General features: G+C 46.5%; 1 protein-coding gene and 1 long non-coding RNA gene across 3 annotated transcripts in view; one reads left to right on the plus strand and one right to left on the minus strand.

Annotated features, from left to right (window-relative positions):
- The window catches only part of GPR45 (G protein-coupled receptor 45), a 43,764-nt gene extending 33,637 nt beyond the window's left edge, over positions 1 to 10,127 (plus strand). Inside the window, exon 2 of the mRNA XM_082743637.1 lies at positions 6,481 to 10,127. Coding sequence (XP_082599763.1) covers positions 6,718 to 7,839 — 1,122 coding nt within the window. The 5' untranslated portion in view covers positions 6,481 to 6,717 and the 3' untranslated portion in view covers positions 7,840 to 10,127. The remainder of the gene's footprint in view (positions 1 to 6,480) is intronic.
- Positions 1 to 11,224, minus strand: part of LOC309870982 — a 62,775-nt gene extending 51,551 nt beyond the window's left edge. Inside the window, exons 1-3 of one of the 2 annotated variants that reach the window (XR_014314920.1) lie at positions 11,093 to 11,224; positions 5,803 to 5,956; positions 4,064 to 4,221 (exon numbers count right to left, since the gene is read on the minus strand). This is a non-coding gene — a long non-coding RNA (uncharacterized lncRNA). Of the gene's footprint in view, positions 1 to 4,063; positions 4,222 to 5,802; positions 5,979 to 11,092 lie in introns of both variants that reach the window. The other variant, XR_014314921.1, reaches the window with a different exon arrangement.
- Positions 11,225 to 19,864: the final 8,640 nt, after the last annotated feature.

Below are 19,864 nucleotides of genomic sequence, written 5' to 3' on the forward strand. Positions count from 1 at the left end.
GATAGTTCTCTTTTTAACTTTTTGAGGAACCTCCATACTGTTTTCCAGAGTGGCTGCCCCAGCCTGCATTGCCACCAACAGTGCAAGACTTTTCCCCACTCTCCACATCCTCACCAACATCTGTTGTTTCCTGGCTTGTTAATTTTAGCCAATCTCATAGGTGTGAGGTGGTATCTCATTGTGGTTTTGATTTGTATTTCCCTGATGCCGAGTGATGTGAGCATTTTTTCAAGTGTCTATTGGCCATCTGGATGTCTTCTTTGGAGAAATGTCTATTCATATCTTCTGCCCATTTCTTGTCTGGATTTTTTGTTTTGGGGGTGTTGAGTTTGATAAGTTCTTTATAGATTTTGGATACTAGCCCTTCATCTGATAAGATATTTGCAAATATCTTCTCAATTCTGTTGGTTGTCTTCTAATTTTGTTGACTGTTTCCTTTGCTGTGCAAAAGGTTTTTATCTGGATATAGTCCCAATAGTTCATTTTTGTCTTTGTTTCCCTTGCCTTTGGAGATGTGTCTAGCAAGATGATGTGGCAGAGGTCAGAGAGTTTGCCGCCTATGTTCTCCTCTAGGATTTTCATGGAGTCCTGTCTCACATTTAGGTCTTTCATCCATTTTGAGTTTATTTTTGTGTATGGTGTAAGAAAATGGTCTAATTTCATTCTTCTGCATGTGGCTGTCCAATTTTCCCCACACCATTTGTTGAAGAGACTGTCTTTTTGCCATTGGATATTCCTTCCTGCTTTGTTGAAGATTAGTTGACCATAAAGTTAAGGGTCCATTTCTGTGTTCTTTATTCTGTTCCATTGATCTATGTGTCTGTTCTTGTGCCAGAACCTTACTATCTTGATGATTACAGCTTTGTGATACAGCTTATACAGCTTGAAGTCTGGAATTGAGATGCCTCTAACTTTACTTTCTTTTTCAACATTACTTTGGCTATTTGGGGTCTTTTCTAGTTTCATACCAATTTTAGGATTATTTGTTTGAGCTCTGTGAAAAATGCTGATAGCATTTTGATAAGGATTGATTACATTGAATGTGTAGATTGTTTTGCATAGCATGGACATTTTAACAGTATTTATTCTTGTAATCTATGAGCATAGAATGTTTTTCCATTTCTTCCTGTCTTCCTCAATTTCTTTCATAAGTGTTCCATAGTTTTCAGAGTTCAGATCTGTTGCCTCTTGGTTAGGTTTATTTCAGGCGTCTTATGGTTTTTGGTGCAATTATAAATGGGATCGATTCCTTGATTTCATTGCTAGTGTATTGAAATACAACAGACTCCTGCAGGTTTATTTTATATCACTATTTGGTGATTTTTAAAATGAAGTACATAAGGAATGTTTAGCAATTCAAAAGTGTACTCCATCTTATGGAAACATTTGCCAAGCTAAATGAATCCTCTCTCCTGGAAATAACAATGGAGGCAAGGAAAGATGGATTCACATTCCCTCCATCATCCCCTACCCCAAACCTGGTAGCCCAGCACAGAGAGACACCCTGTCTCCATGGGAGGAGAAAAGTGAGCACCTGACTTCACCAGGGACCCCCAGTACCATGCCAATTCCTACAGCCCTACGTGGCTCCCAGGGCACCAAGCTCCTAGAGGCTCCTGTGAACTCAGGCTACCTGCTCACCCCAGTGTCAGCTGGCTCTTGCTGGCCCAGTAACTCCTGTGGCCTCCAGCTCTCAATCAGCCCAAGCTCCGGGCCAACTACTATGGACTGACCCAGGCCACTGGCTCATCTCAGCCCCCATAGATTCAGAGTCTAAACCAGCTCTCACGGACTTAGATTCCTAGCTTACTCTAGCACCAGAAAGGCCCATGCAGACCCATCTCCAGGTCTGTCCCTGAAGCCCCAGGTCATTGACCACCCTCATGTCCCCAGCCTTTGGACCAAGCCTGTGAATCCAGACTTGGGGCCCACCTCAGTGATCCCTGGAGTCTGCTTGACCCCTGGGGACCCAGGATCCAGGCCCACCCACATGGACCAGGTTTTAGGCCTATAAATGCAGGCTCAAGGCCAATCCTCACCCATTGTACCCAAGCATCAGGGCTGCTCACCTATTGACGCAGACATCGCCAGATGACCCACCCAGAATCTCTAGGCCAGCTTGGTTGCTGAAGTCAGTCTATAAAGACTAGAAGAGTGCATATTTCCTCAAATGGGCAGACACCAACCCATGAGCACAGAGATCATAAAAAAATCAAGGAAACATGACAGCAGCCAAACAACAACAACAACAAAAACAACACCACCTCATAAAGACTTTGAATAGCCAAAGCAACCCTGAGAAAGAAGGTCAAAGCTAAAAACATCATAATTCCTGATTTCAAACGTTATTAAAAGCTATTGTGGGGGCACCTGGGTAGCTCAGTGAGTTAATGCCTCTGCCTTTGGCTCAGGTCATGATCCCAGGGTCCTGGGATCGAGCCCCACATCGGGTTCTCTGCTCAGCAGCGAGCCTGCTTCCTCCTCTCTCTCTGCCTGCCTCTCTGTCTACTGTGATCTCTGTCTGTCAAATAAATAAATAAAAAATCCTTAAAAAAAAAAAAAAAGAAAGAAAAAGCTATTGTGATCCAAATGATATGGTACTGGCATAAAAACAGGTACATACATCAATGGAACAGAATTGAGAGCCCAGAAATAAACCCATACATGTGTGGTCATGACAAAGGATACTTATGGGGAAAGGATAGTCTCCAATAAGTGATGGTGGGAAAACCAGATATTCACAAACAAAAGAATGAAATTGGACCCCTATCTCACACCACTCACAAAAATTTTACCTGAAATGTATTAAAGGCTTAAATGTAAAACCCAAAACTATTAAAACATAGAAAAATGGCTCCTTGACATTGGTCTTAGCAATGACTTCTTGGATATGACATCAACAAGCAACAAAAGGCAAAAATAAAAAAAGCTAGAGGACATCGAGTTAAAAAGCTTCTGCACAGCAAAAGAAACCATCAGCAAAATGAAAAGGCAGCCTGCAGAATGGGATAATACTTGCAAACCGTGGATCTGATAAGGGGTTAATATACAAAATATATAAAGAGATACAACCCAAGAGTGAAAAAACAATCCAATGAAAAAAAAATAGACAAAGGACCTGATTATACATTTCCCCAAAGAGGACGTACCAATGGCTAACAGCTACATGAAAGCGAAAAGCTAAGAATGCAATTAAAAACAGAGGCATAAATACTGATTTGCATTTGGAAATGCAACTCTGATTGGAAACCTGTCATGAATTGAGGTAGGTTTCCCTGTGTTTCTGTTTCCTTATACCACACACATGTCACTTTCCTTTACCTCCTCATAGCTACTTACTCTTGGTTTCTGCCTCCTCATAGCTCTGGTCAGCCAGGACTTCTTGTATCAATCACAGTATAGATAGGAAGGAAATCAGCCCCTGATTAATAAGGGATTCTTGTCAAAGGAGAGGCCAGGTTAAGGGAGACCCAGGAGGGCTGGAGGAGCATCCTGGGCTAGCAGCATCGGGAAGCCCTGTCACTCCTAAGCCTGCAGGTTGAGGCAGGAGCCAGGAGGTAGTCTGCAGAGAGTACTGGGCTGTAGGGCAGACTCTCTAAGAGGCGCTGAGAGCTTTGGAGAGGAATAAACCACTGCCAGCCACAACCAGGTGGGAGGGAGCCAGAGCAAAAAAGCCCTCCCCTGCCTCCCTTCCCACAGTGGCAAGGGAGAGAGTAGCCAGGAGAACTGGAGAAGCAAAGGCAGAGTATCTATCATACCCTTGTGGCCTTGAGACTTCTCTCTCTATTCCCTTCTCTTACATCCCTCAGGGCAGCTCTTTAGCAGCTTAATAGTACCTCATTCAGATTTCAGGCTGAGTGAGTGAGAGCATTTGGACTCTGCCGTCATTGGCCAGGCTATGCATTAGCTGCGGTTGGGTCAGCTGCCCGACCAATCAGCTATACAATCACACCTCAGAGATAGTGCTGGTTGGGTTCCAGACCGCTGCCATAGAGCGAATGTCGCAATATAGTGAGTCCAATGGCTTTTTTGGTTCCCCGGCACATATAAAAGTTGTGCTTACAGGATGCCTGGGTGGCTCAGTCGGTTGGCCGTCTGCCTTCAGCTCAGGTTGTCATCCCGTGATCCTGAGATCGGGTCCCCCTCATCGGGCACCTTGCTTGGTGGGGGGGCCTCCTTCTCCCTCTTCCTGCTGCTCCCCCTCTTGTGCTTGCTCGCTCTCTGAAAAAATAAATAAATTCTTTAAAAAAAAAGTTGTACTTATACTAAACTCTAGCCTATAAGTGTCAAATGGTATTCTATCTTCAAAAAAGCACGCGCATACCTTAATTTTAAAATACTCTGCTAAAAAATGCTATCCATCATCTGAGTTTTCAGCAGTTTGTAATCTTTTTGCTGGTGGGGAGGGTCTTGCCTCCGTGTTGATGGTTGCTGCTAATCAGGGTGGTGGTTGCTGAAGGCAGGGGGCTGGGCCATGGCAATGTCCTTCTTTCTTTTCTTCCTTCCTTCCTTTCTTTCCTCTCTCCCTCCCTCTCTCCTTCTTTCTTTCTCTCTCCTTGTCCCCCACCACAGCCACATTGTTTCCTGTAGCAATTTCTTGAAATGAGACAAAGATGACGTTTGTCACACTGATCGACTCCTCCTTTCAGGAGCAGTTCTCTGTAGCAGGCGAAGCTCTTTGGCAGCAGTTTACCCACAGTAGAACCTCTTCCAGAACTGGAGTCTATCTTCAAACCCTGCCACTGCTTTATTGATGGAGTTCACGAAACAGTCAGAATACTTTGCTGTCATTGCAACAATCTCTACAGCCTCTTCACCAAGAAGAGATTCCATCTCAAGAAACCACTTTCTTTACTCATCCGTAAGAAGCAACTCCTCACACATTAACGTTTTAACATGAAATTGTAGCAGTTCAAATAGAATGATAATGACAAAATTTGTAATAGTGGAAGAATTACCAAAATGTGACACAGTGATGCCAAGAGAGCAAATGCTGTTGGAAAAAGGGTGCTGATAAGCTTGTTCGACCCAGGGTAGCCACACACCATCAATTCATAAACAAACACACAAACAAAATGCAATCATTTGCAAGGCACGGCAAAGGGAAGGGCCGTAAAACAAGGTATGCCTGTACTGAAAATGCTGAGGGGTGGGGGAACGGGAAATGTATTACGAATACCCTCTCCCTGGGATACCCAGAGCCACTGATCTAGAACAGATGCAAATATTCTATGTGTATAACATACAAATGAAACAATAGCAATTGTAACATTGTGATTGCTTTTCCTGGGGATTCCAATGATAATAGTTAACATTTCTTGAATACCATCTATGATCTAGGTGTGGTTAAATCACTCTGTGGGTATTCTCCCATTTCATCTTTGCAGCTCCTCTGTAGTAGGCTTAATTATTACTTATGGGCTACAGACGAGGTAGTCCTATCAGCAGAGGCTCAGCCACCTGCTGGAGGGTGCCCAGGGATAGATAAGTAGTGGGTGTAGGTTCTACCCAGCCCAGGCAATCTGAGTCCACACGTGGGCTACTGGACACCATTCTTACCCCACCTATGAGACAAGAAATAAAAATCAACATTATCTTTTAAAAGAACCTATCTTTAGGGATAGAGTTTCTTCCTTTCCATCAGCATTTCCAAAAGTAATCCTACGGCAAGACAACACTACTTTAACTTAAGACTTTACTATTAGGGAAAAGTGGGTGAAGGGCATATGAGATCTCACTGAATTTTTTTTTCTCACAACTGCATGTGAATCTACACTTATATCAAAATAAATTACGGGGTACCTTGGCAGCTCAGTCGGTGAAGCGTCTGCCTTCAGCTCAGGTCGCGATCCCAGGGGTCCTGGGATCCAGCCCCGCATCAGGCTCCCTGTTCAGCAGGAAGCCTGCTTCTCCCTCTCCCTCTGCCTGTCACTCCCACTGCTTGTTTTCTCTCTCTCTGTCAATTAAATAAATAAAATCTGAAAAAAAAAAGTTAAAAATATTTTAGCAACAGCATCAACTTCCATGTATTTATGAACTTCAACTCAACACTGGGCATCTTCTCTGTGCCAGACACCGTTCTAAGTGCTGAGGATACAGCAGAGCGCAAGACACACACAAAAATCCCTGCCCTCACAAAGCTGGCATGCTAAAGGAAGTTGGCTTATCCAAAGTTTCATTTGGTCAGGTTCCTTACAATAAAATGTATCAAATGCATACTCATTAAATAAATATGGACTACAGAGATTTCCCTTCCTCATCCCACCACAAAGTAGGTCTGATGAGATTTCCCTGGGCTACTCGACAAGGCACACAGTATTTGCGACTGCCAAGCTTTGTCCCAAATGGTGAATGAATCAATGAGTCATTTTTTCTCTCCATCGTCATGTTTATAAAACCTGTAAAATCTAAACACTGCTGTGTGCAAAACGTGCTTGGAAAGTCTCACTCCCTTCTCTCCCCTGCTCCTCTCTTCTCTAGGCTACGGAGAGCATCCAAGCAGGAAGCTGCAGACACAGTCAGTCGTCTGCAGACGATGAGGCTGTGATCCATGAATTGCAAATCCTGGTTATCGCTCCCAAAGAAAGACTTCTGCTCACCACCATTCCCATACCCTAGAGATCCCAGACATGCAACCAACAGACAGAAAATGGCAGCCACCGAAGCGCTGAGGGGATTCCTTCCAGTCCTTTCCGTCTGGGCTCCAAGTTTTTTTCCATGATGGCCTGCAATAGCTCCACCACTGAGACTTATCAGTACTTGCTGCTTAATGGGAGCAACGTGTCAGCCTCTGGGGTCACCACACCCTCTGCCCCCCTCAGGATATCCTTGGCAATAATCATGATGCTAATGATCGTGGTGGGATTCCTTGGCAATTCTGTGGTCTGCATCATCGTGTACCAGCGACCAGCCATGCGTTCCGCCATCAACCTGCTGCTGGCCACGCTGGCCTTCTCTGACATCATGCTGTCCTTATGCTGCATGCCTTTCACGGCCGTCACCTTGATCACGGTCCACTGGCACTTTGGGGATTACTTCTGCCGGCTCTCAGCCACCCTTTACTGGTTTTTTGTCCTGGAGGGCGTGGCCATCCTGCTCATCATCAGTGTGGACCGCTTCCTCATCATCGTCCAACGCCAGGACAAGCTGAACCCGCGGCGGGCCAAGAGGATCATCGCCGTTTCCTGGGCGCTGTCGTTCTGCGTGTCGGCGCCCTCACTGGCTGGCCCGACGTTCATGGAGGTGCCGGCGCGGGCCCCGCAGTGCGTACTGGGCTACACGGAGTTCCCAGCAGAGCGCGCCTACGTGGTGGTGCTGGTGGTGGCTGTGTTCTTCGTGCCCTTCAGCGTCATGCTGTGCTCCTACCTGTGCATTCTGCACACGGTCCGCAAGAACGCCATCCGTGTGCACAACGAGTCCGACAGCCTGGACCTCAGACAGCTCACCAGGGCTGGCCTACGGAGGCTGCAGCGGCAACAGCAGGTCAGCTTGGACTTGAGCTTCAAGACCAAGGCCTGCACCACCATCCTGATCCTCTTCGTGGGCTTCTCGCTCTGCTGGCTGCCGCACTCGGTCTACAGCCTGCTGTCGGTGTTCAGTCAGGGCTTCTACTGCAGCTCCTCCTTCTACACCACCAGCTCCTGCGTCCTGTGGCTCAGCTACCTCAAGTCCGTCTTCAACCCCATTGTCTACTGCTGGAGGATCAAAAAATTCCGTGAGGCCTGCATTGAGCTGCTGCCCCAGACTGTCCAAATCCTTCCCAAAGTGCCTGAGCGGATCCGGAGGAGAATCCAGCCCAGCACAGTCTACGTGTGCAATGAAAACCAGTCCGCCGTTTAGAAGGATGCCAGCGGGAGGAGCCGCATGTGCTAGTTCCCGGCCGGAAGGAGCTCATACGCCCTTCTGCTCTGTGTCCCAGCAGCGCTGATGGTAGTCTGCAGGTTTGGTGGCCCTCCCTGTAAGCACAAATGTACCATCTGTTCCCGGATGGGTTGCAGCTCCCAGGTTTGCAAGATGAATTATTTTTGTTCCTCACTGGAGAAGAGCCGTTTTGGGTTTTGATGGAAAGTGGAAGGTAGTTGAGATAAAGTGGGAATGGGGTAGGCACATGGAGGCAGAAAGTTAGGGAGAAGGCAAAGAGACTGAGTGTGGGGGCTGGAGAAAGGCTCTAAAGAGCTGCTTGTGCACCTGCTTCCGAGCAACCCTGTGGTGACTGCTCTGAGATGGGAAACCCAGAAGGGATCATCTCATGGGTTACCACTCCTTTGGTTTGACGCCAGCCTTCTTCATGGGTATTTATGTTTGTGGAGCATGGGAAACACACAAGGCTCTTTATGTTGGTCGGGTGTGGCTTTCTGATCATGCACAATCTTCCTTTTGATAAACCAAAATCGCACCAGGAAGTAGAGTGAGCCCCTGTGCTTTTCAGTTGCTCAGTGGGACACATGGGAGGTTTCCATGGCTTGAAGCCCAGAGAATGATCAGGGTAGCTCAGCTGAAATGAGAAGTCCACCCAAGTGGTCCTGCATTTACCCAACCGCTCCTACCTGGCCTAGCCCTGTCCCTGGGCCCTGAAGCCCTCCCTGTGGGCCGTGAGAGTCCCCCTGCCCCTTCTCTCTTTTCCCCCACTGTTCCCCATGCCTCCCTTTGTTTCATGCCATCCATCCCATGCACAGAAGAAACCCATTCTTTCTGTAATTCATCTTTTCAGTAAGTATCCATAGTGACTTGCTCTCAGTTTCAAAAGCGGTCAATGGGCTTGGTTTATGTTTTCTCCCAAGTGCCCAAGGCTGCTGTCTTGGTGAGCTGCTGCATGGACTTCAGCACAGGGGCTGGAGTGGGGGCATCATAAACACCTGACCCGCTGAGCTCTGAGTGGTTCCCCACTGAGCTCTGCCTTCCTCCTACCTCATTCAGATCCGCAGTCTGACTGCTGCTGTCCAGGCCACCTGCCAGAACCTGGGGCTCCCAACCCCAGTTGGGACCAGGAGCCCAGGACTAAAGCTGCCTGGAGGGGACCTTTATGCTTGTGCTATCCACTCGGCCACTGTGCCCAGGGCCACCCTTCATCATCAGGAGCTTCTGATGTTCAGGGGATGATTTTCAAGTTCAGGCATGCCACTGAGGTCACTGAGTTCTCGTTACAGTTTCGGATCTGAAGAGAGTGGGAAATTCAAGGAGATTCCAAAAATCTGATTGCAAGTCTAACTCTGTCAGGAGCTAGTCCTGTGAACTTGTTCATTTCACCACACTTCACAGGGTCAGTTTCCCCAATTGCCAAGGAAGGAAGGAGGTCCAGATGAGGTCCAATGTCCCTTACTGTTTCACAGATGCTCAGATTCTGTGTGTCTGTTTCCTTTCCTACTTGGACTCAGCAGATCCCCTGTGTGTGTTTGTTTACCCATGCAATGAGCTTTTATTAAGTACCTAGTAGATGCAAGGCACTGTGGGAATAGTGACGAATAATGCATGGGTTGTGACAAAAACCAGTTGTCCAACGTATTTCAGGACAGTCGTAACTTGAAATTGATCTAACAGCACAGAAGGTCTCTTTTTGTCTCTTTTCTCATTTCCTTTCCAAGACTGTTAAGAGGCCAACTCCCCATTCTATTGCTCTTTTCCTGCAGTACCGGTTACAGAGGGAAAGAAAGAGAACATGATTTACATTAACCTAAGCCCAGAGGAAGGTCTGTTAAGGAAATAATTGCCACTTTCTCACCAACTCCCCCATCCATTTATATGCAGACGAGAGCGCAGAGAGATAGAGATAGAGAGAGAATGCATAGGAAGACTGGCAGTTGGCGTGTGACTGATTGACGTGGGTCCGGTCAACTCCGTGTCCCTAGTGCACCAGGCAGGGCCAGGTTTTGCCTTCAGTTCCCTCAAGATGAGTTGCTTGGCTTCAGTGGTGTCCAGAAGCACAGCCAGACCACCCTGGGTAATAGACCCCTGGGACCTCCCCTCTGGTGGGAGCTTAAGAGAATGTTCTTCAGGAGCAAAAAAGAAATCACAAGCTGAATGAATAAAGGTATCCAAATTTCTGTCAACCAGTGTTATATGCTATATGTTGGACAGTAGTATATATGTTTTAAAGTAATAATTTTGTATATATTTTAAATAAAGTATTATTGCTCTTTCAGTGTACAAGACTATGTTCTTATCAAAATTAGCACCAAGCCCGTGAAGGGTAAGCCACAAATCTGGTGTCTAACACCTCCTAGGACAAAACAACATTAGGAAATCTAGAACCTTGATGTTAGTAACCAAGCTAGAATGACCACAGGAAGTTAATATAAGATGACAATGGGGAGACTATTTGAACAATGGGGGGGTCACAACCGAGGCACCCACTTTTGAAAACAATCATGGCCCCACTAAGTAACTCCAGCCAGTTAGTCTTCACCGCAGACTTCCGGTCTGTCACCTTCACAGCGCTCTCCAGCCTCGCCAAATCTTTAACGAACTTTGCTTTTCTAAGACCTCGCACAGCTACCAAGTTCTCATGTCCTTCCCCGAGGTTTGCAGGAAAAGTGGTGCTTGCTGGGTTTTGGTTTACATCTCACTGCGGCACCTGAATTTTTTTTTTTTTTTTTTCCTGTGGGGCCTGGGTAGCTACTATGGTAATAAATGTTCCAGAGGCGACGTGGGAGAGCCTCGCCCCAGAAAATGAGACACAAATAAGCCTCAGAAGTGTTATCCTAATCCTGACTACCCCTAAAAATCCACTACCTTCTTGTCTTGAATCTCGAGACATTTTGTCCTGTTGCTGGGACAAAATGAAGGCAAAGTTTCTTTAGGTCATTCTGACAACCAAGCCAAGCAATGAAATTCTAGATCAATTCCTACTTGGCTATTTTGACCACTGGGACTCTCTTCCCCAACATGAATCACAGCACATGCTGCTTTGGACTAAAAACCCCACTCCATGGACTCCTGGGTGGCTCAGCGGGTTAAGGTCTGCCTTTGTTTCAGGTGATGATCTTAGAGCCATTAAATCAAGCCCCACCGTGGGCTCTGCTTGAGGTTCTCTCTCTGCTCCTACCGCTCTTTTTCTTTCTCAAAAATAAATAAATAAAATCTTTAAAACAATAACCTTATTTCCCTCTCGTTGAGGTCCACGTCAGCAAGGTGGGCTCTCTACTCAGGTTCCTTTCATCCAGTTTCCCATTAATTCTCCAGGGTCCTGTCTTCTTTGTGGTGCATTCGGGCAGTGGCCGTGGCTGTGTTTGGCTCCTGAGGAAAGAAAGGGTTAAGACACACCCACACTTCTTTGGTCTTCTGCAGCCAGGAGCTGAGTCACATGACCACAGCCAGCTGCAAAGGAGGCTGGGAAATGGAGTCCGCATCCGGGGAACCTGTGACGACGTACAGCTTTCTTAGCTAGGAAGGGGAGAGGATTTGGTGGATTCCCAGCAGTTTCTGCCAAAATACCACGATTTTGAAAAGCAAGGGATCCTAGCAGACATATTAATTCTGAAATCTTAAGCACAAATTTCATAAGGGAGCCTTGCTCCTTGTAAAATAAACACACCTCTATTCCATCAACCCAAGAGGGGTGCCTCTTCACCTCCAGCCCTCAACATACAGGGACCTACATCCGCAGAGAAAAACTGCACGCATTTATGCCTGGGCTAAGATAAAGCCGCCACATTTAATCTTTGAGACGCAGAAGAAGGGAAACAAAAGTGTAACCATTTGAAAATTTGTAGTCATGAAGAAATGAGTTTGGCCTAGATATTTTTTTAAAAATTACTATTTAAAACAACAGTCAACAGTGATTGAAAAAAACTCTGCCCAAGAATTTAATTATGTTCAAGGCAAGAGTATAATTTCAAGGTTTTGCCTATGGTACGGAGGAGACAGGTTGCCCGTGGCAAGGTGGACCACCAGGGAGTGTGGGAGGGGGCTCAGGCCTGGCTGCAGCAATTTAACTATTCATGAAAAAGGAGGGCGTGAGGGCCCCCAGCTGGGAGGTTAACATCTGGATTCTGCAAGAATAAAGAGGTTTGCAAAGGCATTGTGTGCACGTGTCTGCATGTGTGCGCACGCGCACCCTCCTAATTTCGGGAAGGCGTCCAGGGTTCCTTTAGCAGACCCTCCCAGCCTACCCTTCTGCTCTCTTGTCTTTCGTCTTGGAGAAGCCGGGGACAAGGTGTTCTAGGGACAAGAGGAGTGCCCGAGATTGCCTGACTAAGAGAGCCAACCGGGAGGGGCTGCGGCTCAGACAGATTTTTTTTTTTTTTTTTTTCTCATTAGTCTGATAACAACAGAAAGAACTTACCTGTAGGACCAGAACTTTACCTTTTTGCCATCACAGATATGAGGATGCTGATAAGCAAGTTCAGCCTTCTGAGGTGCTCCGATAAATGCCTGAAGTTCCCCCAAGGCCCAGGTAGGTAGAACAGAGAGATCCCTTGCTCTGGACCTGCGTGTTGCACCCTCTCTGTGCTTCTGGCAATGGCTATTCTTTTGCCAGTCATTGCAATTGAGGGGGAAAATAGCCAAGCTCACTTTTGGAAGCAATTCTTTTTTAGAAGATTTTATTTGTTTATTTGAGAGAAAGAGCAAGCAGGGAGGGGAGAGGCAGAGGGAGAGAGAGGAGCAGGCAGACACACCAGGCTCTTGATCTCAGGGATCTGAGATCACGGCCTGAGCAGATGAAAGGCAGACGCTTAACTTCATGAGCCACCCAGGCGCCTCTGGAAGCCTTTTTAAAGACAGGTTTGCTGCTCCTTATTAACTGTCCTTTGTGGGGACTATATTTCTTACTTCTCCCCTCATTAAAGTGCCACTGCCCTTTTTCCTGGTCACAGTATTTTGCTGTACTGTCATGAAGTCTTAACAATGTTTTATTAAACCAAGAAGAGAGGGTCACTCACCTTGCCATAAAAGACAGACAAGACTGAACAATTTCAAATATGCATACGGAAAAATGGAAAGCTGAGTTTGCTTTCAAAGTGTGAACAGAGGCAATGGGCAAACATTAGGGGGAAAGAGGAGGCTCTTTCCCAAGGCTTTCCATATTTTCTGGAATTTGCTGGGCCTCTCTGCAAGTAGTCAGTCCAGGCTATTCAGGACGTGCCTCCTCCCTTGTGGGGAGCCCTAGGACTTCTGACATGCATCCAGCTAACACCTGCACTGCGGAGGTGGGTATTTCTGGACTTCACTCAGCCCGGATGAGACTCCTAGCTGTTTTCCCTATCCCCTTGCGTAGTGAGGATGCCCCACAAGATTTTGTCACAAGGAATCCGATCTCTGTTACACTTCGTACAAGCCTCTTCATTGCCTGGACCACTCCTCTGGTTTTCTTGGATCTTCCCTTCTCCTTCTGATAATTCCATAAGGAGACATAGGTAAACTTTTAATTAGATATGAGGGGACACTAATTCATTAAGGTGGGTTTTTTTTTTTTTTAAGATTTTATTTATTTATTTATTTATTTGAAAGTGAGAGAGAGGGAAAGAGAGTAAGCATGAGTTTCAAGGGGCAGAGACAGAGGGACAGGAAGCCCAGCTTGGGGATAGATCCCAGGACCCTGAAATCAGGACTTGAGCCGAAGGCAGACGCTTAGCAGACTGAGCCACCAAGGCGCCCCTAAAATTTAGATTTAGATTATGTAAAAGAACGGTATATTCTCCATCCTCATGAATGAATGATATCTAGTCTTAAGAAAAGTTGTAAAGAGAAGGGTGCCTGGGTGGCTTAGTCAGTTAAGCGTTTGACTTGATTTTAGGTCAGGTCATGATCTCAAGGTTGTGAGACTGAGCCCCACATCAGGCTTAACTCTGGGCCTGGAACCTGCTTAAGATTCTCTCTCCTCCCTCTCTCTCTCCCCTCCACTCACACTCACACTCTCTCTCTAAAAAAAAGAAAAGTTGTAAAGATCATATCTACTAATTTTTAAATTATAGATTTTTAAAATTATAATTTGCTGCTTATAGAAGTGAAAACAGTGATTGGACTTGTTAACCCCAAAACAAAGAAAATTAAACGTGTTCTAAGCACTCTAAGTAAATTTCTCTGCCGAGAAATTTTATATATATATTTATTTATTTAAAGACAATCTGTGGAAATTTATTCCTTCATCAGTTGTGCTTAAGAATTACCAACAACTTGACGGTGCCTGGGTGGCTCAGTTGGTTAAGCATCTGCCTTGGGCTCAGGTCATGATCCCAGGGTCCTGGGATTGATCCTCATGTGGGGCTCCCTGCTCTGCAGAGAGTCTGCTCATCCCTCTCCCTCTGCTTCTCCCACTTCTGCCTCTCCCCTCTCTGCACGTACTTTGCCTCTCACTTTCTCTCTCTACTAAATAAATTAAAATCTTAAAAAAAAAAAAAAAGAATTACCAACAACTTGAGAAAGTATATGGACAGGTCATGAAGCACTTTCCATTAACCACCAATGGGCCCTCTGCCAACAATGACCCCTTTGGGCCTCAGTGAGATCATGAATTGGGTCATCGAGGTTGTGGGTGTAGAAAATAGGCATCCATTCGTGACTGAGGAGGCATTGTACAAGAGCTCCATGGTTTTGGAAAAGCTAAAGGCCAAATAATACATATTCATGGATTACCTATAGAATGGAGTCCCAGAAATAACTGTTAAAGATAGTACACCTCCCAGAAACCTGGGCTAAGAGGACTATCTGTGTCAACAGCAGGCCAAGTGGAGTCAACCAACCCTTCAAACACAGCAGTGGTCTGGCTGGTGGGCTGGGCCCAGGAAGCGTTTCCAGACCATTCTATTTTCCGTGTCTCTGCTTCTGCGACTCTCAGGCAACATTTTCTACCCTGCTGTTCAAAACGTATTAAGTGTTTAAGTCCGATTCCCTGACCTGGGGAGCAGAATAGAATATAATTGTGGCTGCGCTGGTTGCCTGATCCAAAGGACGTATTAGCCATTTCTCTTTTCTTCTGTCCTGCGATGCTTTGACGTTGTGGCCTCCCGCCTGTGGACAGAATGCCACTCCCAGGGCCAGCTAATTCCTAGAGAGAGTATATAGTTCGCCTACCAGCGCATTGCATAAATAGGAAACCCCAGTACAGGGCCCACAACCCCACCACCTTGTCTGAGGCTCCCACGCTCTCAGCCATTCTTCACCTCCCCTGCTGGGGAGCAGGGCGGGACTAGACAACCAAGGACAGCCTCTACACACCCCAGAGCCTGTTGAAATCATTCCAACTACCCACCCCTAAGCCTGTTTTCCCTGCCACACCTATTCCTTCCCTGGGAAACCACCGAAAAAGACTCTTGCACACACTACCCATCCTTTCCCTGTGCTACCTGATTCTGTCCCCCTCCCCAGGATTCCTTGTGCCGCTCTGATGGCATGGTCCCTCCTCTTGGGATCTGAGCATAAGGACTAACTTTTCAACAGCAATCATCTCCTGGTCTGCTGGCTTTTTGATACCCTGACGTGTCTATTAATATACTACATTTTAAAACAAAGGATTCTTCAAGTAAACTGGCTAACACAGTTTGTATTGTGCCTTTCTTGGTGAGGGGGGGGGGGCTTCCTTTCCCATGTTATTAAAAACTATGAAAAGATGAAGGGGCAAAAATCCTAGGTGCAGCAGTTGGCCATGGCTGCCCCGGCGGGTGGGGACAGTGGGTCATTCTGCAGCACAAGCACTTGTGTTTTTCTTTCTGCCGAGAAGCAGGCTGAAGCCTCAGCACCCCCCCCCCGCCCCCCCGCCTCATCCATCACTACCCCCTGCCTGCTCTCCAGACTGCAGTCAAACCGAGTCTCTATTTTCAAGGGGCTACCGTCCCACTCACCTCTTCCCTCTTCCCTCTGCCAGGAGCACTTCCTTTCCGAGGGCTCCTCGTCTATGCTGTGGGTGTACCTGCATTGTCTCTTCTTGGCATTTGTCCCACTGTGCTGTCCTTATCTCTAAGGCGAGCTGTAGCAGGGCCGGGCCAGATGTATCTTTTTGAATGTTTTTTGTTTAAAGATTTATTCAATAGAGAGAGAGCACGCACATACTTGTGAGCAGGGGGAGGGGGCAAGAGAGAGGGAGACAAGCAGCCTCCCTGCTGAGTGCTGAGCCCAATGTGGGGCTCAATCCCAGGACCCTGAGATCATGACCTGAGCCGAAACGGAGAGTCAGAGGCTTAATGGACTAAGCCACCCAGGCGCCCCTTTCTCACCGTTTTATCCACAGAACTTAGCACAATACCTGTCACATAGCAGTCTTGCAGCCTATGCTTGAGGGATGAATGAATGATCGAATATATGACTAAATGAACGCATGAACTGAAATATGAAAAACCACATTAAACTGACATTAAATACAATTTCTGGTAACGTGAGTCTTTGAGCCCCCTCTGCTGTTTTTCTCTACGGCAAGGTTGGTTCTAATCCTGCAGTTGCTTGAATAGGACAGTAACGTGGAGCGAGTCACGGTGGCAGTGGCTGCCCTGGGAGGGATGGTAGCCATTTGGCATGGAGGACAGCGCTAGACAGCTCCCACGCAGCAAGCCAGCCATCCTCCCCATCCCCTGGATGGCATCCAGGCACAGCCCCTGTCGGGTTGGGAATAGCTGACCTTCCATCAGCTGCGAAGAAGCAGCTCATTTTCCAGTATTTCCATCAACACATCAACAAGGTATCTGGAAATTCTATCAGTAGGCGCACAAATCAGAATTTGGCATAGCACCAGCAGGATGCCAACGTTCAACCACGTGAGACCACCCTGATGGGAGCAGAGATGAAGCTCACACACTCGACTGGGCTTCGTACTCTTTCCTTGTTGACAAGATTTGTGCGGATTTTGAACTCATTTTCAAAGGTCCCCCATAAGGCCATCTGGAAGCTCTGTGTGTGGATCTGTTTTAACCCAGTGGGAGAGATTAGGACAACAGACAACTTTTCGATGGTTGTTACAGGGTTATATCTTACATGTTGATGAGAATAATGTGATGCATAAACAATGAATCTTGGAACACTAAGAACATAAAGTTAAAAAAAGAATAATATAAAGTAGCAATTCTAATTTTATATAAAATACATATCAGCAGATGGCCTACATATGCATGCTTTGTGTAACTAAGTATACTGTATAAAAGCTATGAAACTGAGTACTGCTCAGCCTTAAAAAGAAAGAAGATACTGACATATGCTACATGGGTGACTTTTGAGGACATTATGCTGAATGCAATAAACCAGTCACAAAAGAACAAATACTGTGACTTATAGGAGGTCCATAGTAATGCAATTCATCGAGCCACAAAGTAGAATGGGGGTTCTGAGGGGCTGGGGGAAAGAGGGTGGGGAGTAAGTGTTTACTGGGCACACAGTTGCACTTTGGGAAGAGGAAAGAGTTTTGGAGAGAGTGGTGAGGGAACTATGAAGGTACTTAATGTCACTGAATTTAAACTGAAGAATAATCAGTTAAAATGGCAAATTTTGTTATGTATATTTTATGACTTAAAAAAATCCATGAAAATGACAAGAAGACTAACCCACAGAAAATGTATTTTCATACAGCCATACTATGGTAACTTTTTTTTTGACCAAAAATGGATTTTGACTATACCTCATATAAAAAAAATTGAACACAGTCTTGTAAATTAAGTGAAAGCACAAAAAATTCAAATGCCTTTACATATGTACAATGGGAAATGCTAATTCTAAAGAAAGCGAAAGTTTAGTGTTGTGGTTTATTTGTAAGCTAAAGTCAACAGTTGGCGGTCAATCAGCAATGCGTTGAAAAACACTTTAGAACAGCTGTGGGGGTTGACATGGAGCTGAGAGCAGAGGTAGGAGGGGGTAGGGGCAGCCCCACTATGCTAATGTTATGGTGCACATTAAGTACTCCAGGTAAATCACTGACATGTGTGGATGAAAGAGGCCGAGGCTAGGACGAGTTATCAGATGGGTACCAACGGTGCCATGTGCTGTGTATCGACGCTCACAAGCCTAGTGAGATGAGGCTGGGTATCTGTCTCCCCAGCTCAGCTGGGGACTCCCAGGAAAAACTGGTCAATCGAAACAAACAGAAAACCTTCGCTAGAAGATGACCCTGACAGTGAAGGACTGTGGGAGAGCTTGGGCACAGGCTGAGACCCACAATCCTCTGGGGGCAGCATTTGGTCTTAAAGGCTAGACCACACCAACTCCATTCCTTTGCCCCGATTTCCTGAAGGGTCCTCAGATACCATACAGCTCCAACTCCAATCTACAGAGCACACCACCAAGATCTAGGTGATGGGACTGGCTCCTGCCCCCAGCTGGGTGTGTTGGAGCCCGACAAGACCCAGGCTCCCCGGAGTCTAGTGGTGACATGTTCCTTCCCGAGCCTCACTGGGCCTGTTGAGCAGCCTGTGGTGCTTCTGAGCCCCTGCCAGCCACATGTCTCATTTAACTGATACACAGCTCCGGACCGTGGACTGAACTACAGCTATTTGTCTTCCTTCCCCGGCTGTGAGCTAAAGAAAAGCGGGCTTTGTTGATTCCAGTGCTTACAACTGAACAAGTTATTAACAAGCTTTTAGATGGCACTCGAGCCGTTTAGCATTTTCAAGGTGAAAGGGCCTCTGGTCCATATGGTCTAGATTCTTGTACATTTTCATTCCCGACTCTGAGGCTGACAGATCCGCCAGGAGCAAATGGGGTGTTAGTACCTAATTAATCTAACACAAGCCACGGCCCATTTCACGGAGTCGGGCGCCAGTCTTTGCTTCTACCAAGTCACATTTAGGACATCGATTTACACTCTTTTTCTCTCGCAGCTGCTTGGCCTTGTAATATTCTGCTAGACAGTGGGAATCTATCACTTTTCCCTTTTTAGTCAGGTTTGGAAGCCTAAGCACCCATTCATTCATTCATTCATAGAGAGCGTGAGCAGGGTGGGGAGATGTGGAGGGAGCAGGAGAGAGAGTCCCAGGCAGGCCCCACATCCAGCATGGAGCCCAATGCGGGGCTCGGTCTCACCACCCTGAGATCGTGATCTGAGCTGAAAGCAAGTCAGATGCTTAATCAACTGACCAGCCCCCTTTCAATCTTTAGTATGCCAATGAACCACAGGATATAATATAGAACAAGAAAAGGATATGTGACTCGTTGCTTTGTGACTTTCAGAGAGCAGCAACACTGCTGTGTGAGTACTCCAGTCAACCCTGGGTTGGTTGCTGGTTTTGGCGAAGCACCAGGAGGGGAGCTCAGCTGAGGGGGACTGGAGCTCTTGCTCTTGTCCTCCCAAGAAAATCACCTCACCAACCTATGCCTCAGTTCCTGCAACCTGAGATATAGATGCCACCCGACACCTCGCCTTTACTGTCACCCACAAGTATTTGGACTCTACCAGCCTGACCCCCAGGCACGATAGGGTCACCGCTGTCAGGGGCTCTCCTCAGGGCTGCCATGGCACCCAGAATGGAATAAGAAACACGGCAATGTACTGTGAAATTTATTCCACCGTGTTTCTCACAGACCTGCTACAAACAAGATTCTATGGAAATCAAATGTAAAAGGAGAAAGAAAGTTCTAGTCCTTGACTCTGTTCAGAGTTAGAAATCCAAGGGCAGCAGGCTTACTTAAAGAGCGTCTGGCTACGAGGTGAGGTATGGAAGAAGCGACCAGAAATCTCCTCTGCTAAAGACCTCAGGGTAATGACTACTGTGAAGGTAACAAATGTCAAGGGGCACCTTGAAAACATGCAGGAGGTACCTTCAGAAGTAGAGCATTTAAAGTTCAGTCAAGCAGGAACAAAGAATTTGAGGGGCGGCCAGGGAACGTCGGCTTCAGGTGCTAGGAGGAGCCATGGGGTCCGGGTGAGTAGGTTCCAAAGCTCCTATGACAAGCTCCTATGACTCGTAGCCAAGATGATTTTTATAAACACATATAAAAAATTACAGAAAGAACA

This window comes from Mustela nivalis (genome assembly GCF_964662115.1).
Source record: "Mustela nivalis genome assembly, chromosome: 8".
Taxonomy (NCBI): domain Eukaryota; kingdom Metazoa; phylum Chordata; class Mammalia; order Carnivora; family Mustelidae; genus Mustela; species Mustela nivalis.